The sequence below is a fragment of the Dendrobium catenatum genome, unplaced genomic scaffold (assembly GCF_001605985.2).
Source record: "Dendrobium catenatum unplaced genomic scaffold, ASM160598v2 fragScaff_scaffold_1055, whole genome shotgun sequence".
Lineage (NCBI taxonomy): Eukaryota > Viridiplantae > Streptophyta > Magnoliopsida > Asparagales > Orchidaceae > Dendrobium > Dendrobium catenatum.
Window position 1 is genome coordinate 345,784 of NW_021319517.1, and position 7,570 is coordinate 353,353.

Sequence of the window (7,570 nt, forward strand, 5' to 3'; positions counted from 1 at the left end):
TGTGCGTTCATAGGCTGATGCAACAGCCTTGGCAACAAAATAGGAAATTGGATAATTAGAAACGGCCACACCCAAGGAATGTAGTTGGAAGCTTTTGATCGATTGATTTAAAAATTCTGATTCCATTTTTGAATCTTGCGTTCATGTTTGATGCACAAAATTTTCTTGTGCAATAGAATTGTGAGCGCTAATTTTCGTGGAAGCCATGTCCTTGTATATGTGGTCTTTTGGATGCAGTGGGGTTGATGGAGGATTACATGTTAAGCTTGAAGGGTGATAATGGTCACGATGATCATAATAAAAATCATGTGAATTGTTCCATGAGCAACGAGTATGATCTTTTTGGTAGAATATGAATCATGAGGTAAAAATTATGGTCATATGAATGGTTTGACAAATATTTTCGACAAAATGGAGAATTTTAATAAAAATATCTATCATAAAAATATTCTCGAAGGATGATAACAAATCTTTTTGTTCAAGTGATTATAAGATTTAGAAAAATGATAAGCTTTCCTTGAAGGGCATGAAATATAAGAGTGATAGTCCATAAAGAAAGATGTACAAAAAATGAAAAGAGAGATGAGAAGTATGAACCTAATGGAAATTTATGAAGGTTTAAGTTTGTGGAGTTTATGGGATTATAGTAAAGATCAAATGTAATGGGAAATACAATATATTATTTTGGGGCCATTGAACTTTTAATGGGAGTGCCAAATTGTGCTTTTAGCAGAAGAAGATCATCGGGGATGCATTTGTTTGGGGTTTGATGTAATGAGTAATTGACTCATGAATATGAAAATTTATTTTGGAAATAGGGTCACATTTGATGAGGTTTGAGAAATGGTTGATCGTGATTTGACCACCTTGAACATAAGTTAAAAAGTCAATGGGGAGGTAAGGGGGGTGGTGGTGTTTTGTGGTTTAGGTTTGGGTTGATTTAGCTTGAATTTAGAAAATTATTAACTCTTATTCGGACTTACTAGGTTTGATAGTGATTAAAACTTCGGAGTTCTTAAGTGTCTTACAAAAAAAAATTGTAGTAATAGTATTATGAAAAATTACAAAGCACTTAAAAGAGTAAGAAGCAGATTGAAAGTCACATAAATCTGATCAAAATTGAGATAGTTAGGACCAATATACTATGATGATTTGAAATAAAAATTTTTATTGAGAATAATAGAAATATCAAAATTTTGACATATCTTTGAGGGCCAAATGAGCTTTGATTACAATTTTAAATTTCATCTACAAAGTTAAGATTGTACACAAGAAATTTTCTTTTTGATGTTAATAAAATCAAACATCAATAAGACATAAATAAGCAAGAAAAAAAATTTCAGTAAAAAATAAGTTTGTTCAATGAGGGATACCCACCAAATAATAAAAGAGAGATGAATGAAGCTGGAAAAAATGAAGGGATAAAAATTGAAAGAGCTTAATAAATATTGCAGGGGGAAGCTCATAGCACACAACAAAAGATCTCTAATGAAAACCTTTTTTGTTATACAATTCTTATGGCCTTTATCCCCTTCTAGTTGTATTTTATTGAATATTTAGAATTTGTATGATGAGCTTTTTCCTTGTTTTTTATTTGGTGATATCTGATTGTTTTATCAGAACTTTCTAGAAATTTGATTCTTTGAACTAAACTGAGATTGTGCAGGCGTGTAGGGAAGATACCTTAAAGGATGCGCAGCTCCTTCGGTTTGTAATTAATCAGATGAGGAAAGTCTAAGTTTTCGTTTGGGACGGCTTTCTTACTGCTTCTTAAAGCAGCTCTTTAGTATAAAAATTTAGATTTTTATACTAAAGAGCTGCTTTAAGCAGTAAGAAAGCCGTCCCAAACAAAACCCTTCATTGTGCCGTTTTAATTCACTTCCATCATCTGAGGGTGTTCCTCTTATGATTCGATTTGTCAATAGAACAAATTTCATCTGTAAAATCCTCTTTTACTTCGTTATGGGAGACAAACACCAATGTGTTATATTATTGTCAAATTTAGGCTTCTACTTCTAGGATCAAATATGTATTATAGATTAAGTTTTTTTTTGAGATAGCTTTCTTCTTGCTTTTTAAAATAGTTTTTTAATAAAAAAAATTTTGAACTTAAAATTTTTGTATTAAAAAATTAATTTAAAAAGCAGTCCCAAATGAAGTTTAAGATTTGTTGATGGATGTAAGAAAATTTGATCAATGAACGGGTCTTTATCTTTGTTAGGACTTGTTCTTGAAAATGTAAAAAATTAATAGATAAAGTTTTCATAGTATTTTAAAATTTTCAGCTGAAATTATGTACAATCATTGCTAGATTTTTAAATTTTGATTTATTATGTAAGTATTGTCTACTATTTGAGCCCCATTAAATTTTATAATGATTTAATTATTTGCGTTTCTGATAAAAAGAATGAGTATAGTTTGACAATATAAAATTCTTTAAAATTATTTTTTTATTAAAATGCTTTAGCAATGACAATCATTTATCACACACAAAATTTATTTAACAAAATTATAATTTATCTAGATTAAAAATTAATAAACCAGGCTTTTCTGTTTTTGGTTTTTATTTTTTATTATATATATATTTTTTTAATAAACCATGGTTCTTTAATATTAATAAAATTAATATTTACCAACAATAGGCCTTCTCAAAGGAACTTTTATTATGTCCTCTGATCGGATGTAGCTCTATGTTTGGTTAGAAAATTGTTACTCAGTTTTTGTTAGATATTTGATTGGTATTGTTAGGTATTGTTTGTCAATAACGAGGAATATTGTTTTGTGAAGATCAATACTGAATAATATCGAGCAATATCGAGTAATTCCAAAAAATACCGAGTTTTTCTAAAAAAAAACTCGATGTTTTTGGTATTACTCGGTATTGCTCAGTATTTGGTCTTCACATAATGATATTTCTCGTTATTGTTGGTATTGCTCGGTATTTGCTCGGTATTTCTTGTTTTGTGCCTGCGATCTCAGTGTCGGCCGAATGTAGCTCTACGCACGTTCACTGGACCAAATAAAAATTCTCAAAGCAATTAGAGAAACAAAAAAGAAAATAAAATTATAGATGAATTATACATAACAGATTTTAAGAAACCTGATATGGATTTTGGTAATACTTTCTATATAGGTACAGACTCGAGTGCTTAACACAGACAGTAGTTACATAACCAGTCATTTCTACACTAAAATTTTATGCAAGTCCTGAAACAACTATAAGTGTATACAAATAAATACACGCAATCAAATCTTGTACAGTGTTTAATACTTTTTTAACCTTCTAGCAATGCAATCTGTAACCAAAAGCTCCTGTAGAAGTGCATTAATACCATTTGTTGAGACTCTCAGGCTGTGGAATTCAATGATTTGATCATTCTCCTACGCCAAGTTGCAGTATCTGGATCAAATTTAAGCTCCCAAGTAGGCCAATAGTGAAGATCTTGCTTTAGAGTGAGCACTCGAGGCTTCCCATTCAAGTGAACCGTCTTCACACGCACAAACTCCCCATGCTCCAGTCCCTGGAGAAAAATACATCACCAAAATGTTATCTGAGATTTAGAGAGCTACATGAAATAGAAGAGCCAAGTGAAGACTAAGATTTCGTTTGAGATAGCTTTCTTCCTATTTTTGAAGTAGTTTTTTAGTTTAAAAATTTGTTGTACTAAAAAGCTGCTTTAGAAAGCAGTAAGAAAGTCGTCCCAAACGAGACCTAAAGTCAAAAGAAGCTACTTTCTTCTATTCACTAAAACCCTAGAGCGTTAAACCTGCTTCATCTTGTGACAGCTTTAAACCTCCTGGTTTATACCATATGAAATAAACCTAAATTAGACATACACAAATCTTCAGAAACCACATGCTCTTTTGTCCTAGTGGAATATTTATGCTTCTTTTGGGATGGCTTTTTACCATTTTTTGAAGTAGATTTCTAGTACAAAAATTAAAAAAATTATAAAAAAGGTTGTTTTAAGAAGTAGCAGTAAGAAAGCCGTCCCAAACGAAACCTTAATGACATTCAATTTGGTGTATTTGCCATATATAATTTTATAGCTCGTTTAAAGATTATACTAGGGCGTTTGACCTTGCTGTAATCATTCACTTACTGCGCTTGTTTTGCCTAATGCTTTCAGTTACATCAGATCTAAATATCAAGATTTTGAAGACACGTAACATGATGATGGAATTCATGGATGGGGCTCCATGATGAGCCATTGATATAAAGGGGGTCAAATTGACATCAAATTGAAAAGATAAATTCTGAAAGGACATACAACATTTTTCATGAAAAAATTACTGAAAAATATGAGAAGAATACTATATAATTTTCTTATTCCAAGTGATAGAATATGTATGATACTTATAGGAAAGAACCTAGCCAAATTGATGGGTCTTGATTTATAAATAAACTAGTGTAGAGATAAAGCCATAAAAAACCCCAAGGGAGAAAGGAAAAAAAGGGAATAAAATAGACCGAATTAATTATAATAAGGTATGTAATGCATGCAAAGTTTTAAATTTATTCCACACATTAGGAAAGTAGTGGCTCCAGGATAGAAAGAAAGAGCTAGCTGTAGCATGTCATTAGGGAATGTGTGCATCAGGATGCCCGTCGATGGAAGATTTTATGGTTGCAAGCTGGCAGAAGGTGTATTACGAGATTGATTAAAGGCACAGTAATTAAGGAGCTGATTTTTAGATTGTCAAACCTAACCCCTCCAATCTAGGTCAATCAGGATCTGACTTATCATGATGCCCTCACCCTTTTCCATGAAATAAAGAGGGTGATTATGCTCTGCCATTCCAAGCATGAGGTATTCTCTAGAGATCTCGATGACTAATTCATTGTGTTTGCAGAAATTCAATCAAACATCTCAACAAAATATGCTTTATATCTTTCCTAGCCTTTCAGACCCTGGATCAAAATCTAATAGAGATCTTAGGACATTAAGAGAGCTTCATATATGCTGAGTTGTGTTAGGATCTTTCTTAGATGAGATGAGATGTTATAATCTATCCCCTTTATTTGAAGTAGTGGATTTCCTCTTGGCATCCTTGGTGATGATTTATTCATTGATAACTATATCATTCTCTTTATCTTTTGCTTGATGATCCTTTTCTTGATGGAGGTGGAAACCTTACCACTCTTCAACTGTATTTAGACCACTTCATTTGACTCATTTTCATCTGATGAAACAATTTCTTCAGAGTCAACATTTCTTGCTTTAGATGATTCAGATGGAGGTTCATAGTCGCTATCCAACCTCATGTGCTCCATGCGTGATGCTATATCTGATTCTAACTCATTTTCATCTAGGAAGTATAAATCCTCCTATGAACTATAGTTCGTCTACAATACCATCAGACAAGACTCAAAAGTTGCTAACCCAAAATGCATTTCTTTTGCTGAGGTAATAACTTTGGAATCTCCTCACCGAATTACCTTTGTTGGAGCAGTTACTATGGTGAGTTCAAAAGGAGCTCTTGGTGAAATATTCAACATCACCGAGATGATTCGACATGTTTCCATAGGAATTGACTCTCCTTCCATAGGAATTGACTCTCCATCCGCTTCTTTGCTATCACCTTCTTTTGTTCTGTCTATGTGCATCTTGGACATGAAAGTCTATGAGTGTGACAAGTCGCCTCACTGGTTTATGATGGTCCTCCAGGTTATGAAGACCATTTGGATTGGGATTGTCTTCTTCTTCAATTTCCTATGCTTATTTGCTCTCTTGGGCATCTTTGGTAAGACTTTGAAGGGCAATTTTCCATATCAAGAGAAGCTGGCATGGCTATAGTTTTCCCGAGTCAATGGCTTGGAGGTAGATGCTTTAGAACTTGGCTTATCTTTCAAATAAAGCATTGATTTGATTGGGGATTTTCACTTGGCATTGGGGATTTTCACGATCTTCTTTTAAACCGTCCCCCATTGTATTTCCTTTCCTTTTATGTTTTGATAGTTGGCACGGAAGAGGACGTGAGCACCCTTATAAACTCTCTTTTCGGGTGAGGCAGAATGTTATTCAATAGCGTGAATTACCCTTTTAGACAAATGACTATGAAGGGTGGATGGATTGTGCTTTAAGTTTTATGTGAATAATTATTTTAAAATTTTAATTTTAAATAGAAGTTGAATTTTAAAATTTTGATAGATTTTGAGAATTGACTACTCCAGTTGAGGTTCACTTTTAATACAGTTATCATTGAGATTTTTAGATAATTTTATTTTATTGTTTGAACATTGTTAGCTTTATTTGCCGATGAATAGAGGATCAAGTACAACTTGTGAATTGTCACACGAACATTAAAATCTAGAGTTTTCATTTTTCTGATGAATTTTATTTAAAAATGATTTGAAGGTTTAATGTGAATGTAAAAAGCAAATACTTTTGTGAATTTTAAGGTCCTTTATTCGCTTATTAATTTAATTTTCGTCGAGTCTGATCTCTTTAAGGAGGATTGGACTTAAAATCTATGTTCATATTTAACTCGTGCAACATTCTCGAACTTTGGGTTTAGGAATTCGATGCATTGATCAGAGTACATGCGGATGGTTAAAAAAAATGTATGAATTTTGAAGTAAAATGACGGTTGAGCTCCCTTTTTTCTTCCATTTTATTTTTAACCCGAGTAGCATTTTTAGAAGATGAATTTAAGCACTTAACATATTTATTGGAGCACATGCGAAAATTTGGATTCAATGATATGATGAATTGTGCACAATGTCTTCCCAGGATGTGTATTAGTTTTCCCTTCTTTACAAGCACATACTTTATTTAGGACACTCATAAAGCTGTGACTTGCAACATGTTAGCTTATTTTATTTCATTCAGAGGCATTTACATGAAACAATTGTCGGAGATATGTAAGGGTCTGACGTGGTAGGCATCCACGGGCATATGTTATTGTGGGATCATACATATGATTTACATTTTATGTTAAGTATTATTCGTGTTTCATCCGCATGCGCATGTATTGCAAATCCTGAGGTGAGGTGTCACGAAATAGAATATTGACATATTTTTCACATGAGTCTTTTATTGCCTTTTTATGGTTGGGATTTAGCTTGATGGGCCCCATAGAAAATCAAATTTCATGTTATAAATATGGAGCCCCATTTAGTTCATTTTCATCCTGTTTGCGAAAGTTAAGGGAAATACCTAGTTTATACTTGTTGGCGAACCGTCACGTTCATTACAAATCTCATGCAAGGCTTGTTTCAATTTAGTCTCATTCTCATTTTAGTAAATGTGGTCTCATTTTATGTTAATTTAATTTTAATTTATTTTTGTTCCCTTGTGGGCTCCGAAAATTCGGCCTCGGCCTCCACTCGCTTTTCTTATTCGGCGAGGGAGTTTTAACGAACTAAGTTCCGAGGTAAATTTTGGAAGGCAGATGGGTTTGTAGATAAGACACTACCCAGAGATTTCGCCCTCATTTTGTGAGGACTTTATGATCTGAGTTCTGGTTTCCTATAGGCGCAAGCCCCTATAGTTAATTACCCCTCCCGATCACGAGAGAGAACTTTTGATTAAGGCTAGTCGTCAATCAGATACGTATAGAAATACAT

At 33.0% G+C, this 7,570-nt stretch overlaps 1 protein-coding gene across 2 annotated transcripts in view; it reads right to left on the reverse strand.

Annotated features, from left to right (window-relative positions):
• Nucleotides 1-3,053: 3,053 nt before the first annotated feature.
• The window catches only part of LOC110100688 (protease Do-like 7), a 76,456-nt gene continuing 71,939 nt past the window's right edge, over nt 3,054-7,570 (reverse strand). For both annotated transcript variants that reach the window (XM_020828300.2, XM_020828299.2), the window contains exon 24: nt 3,054-3,521. In XM_020828300.2, the coding sequence (XP_020683959.1) occupies nt 3,348-3,521 (174 nt within the window). In that variant the 3' untranslated portion in view covers nt 3,054-3,347. The remainder of the gene's footprint in view (nt 3,522-7,570) is intronic.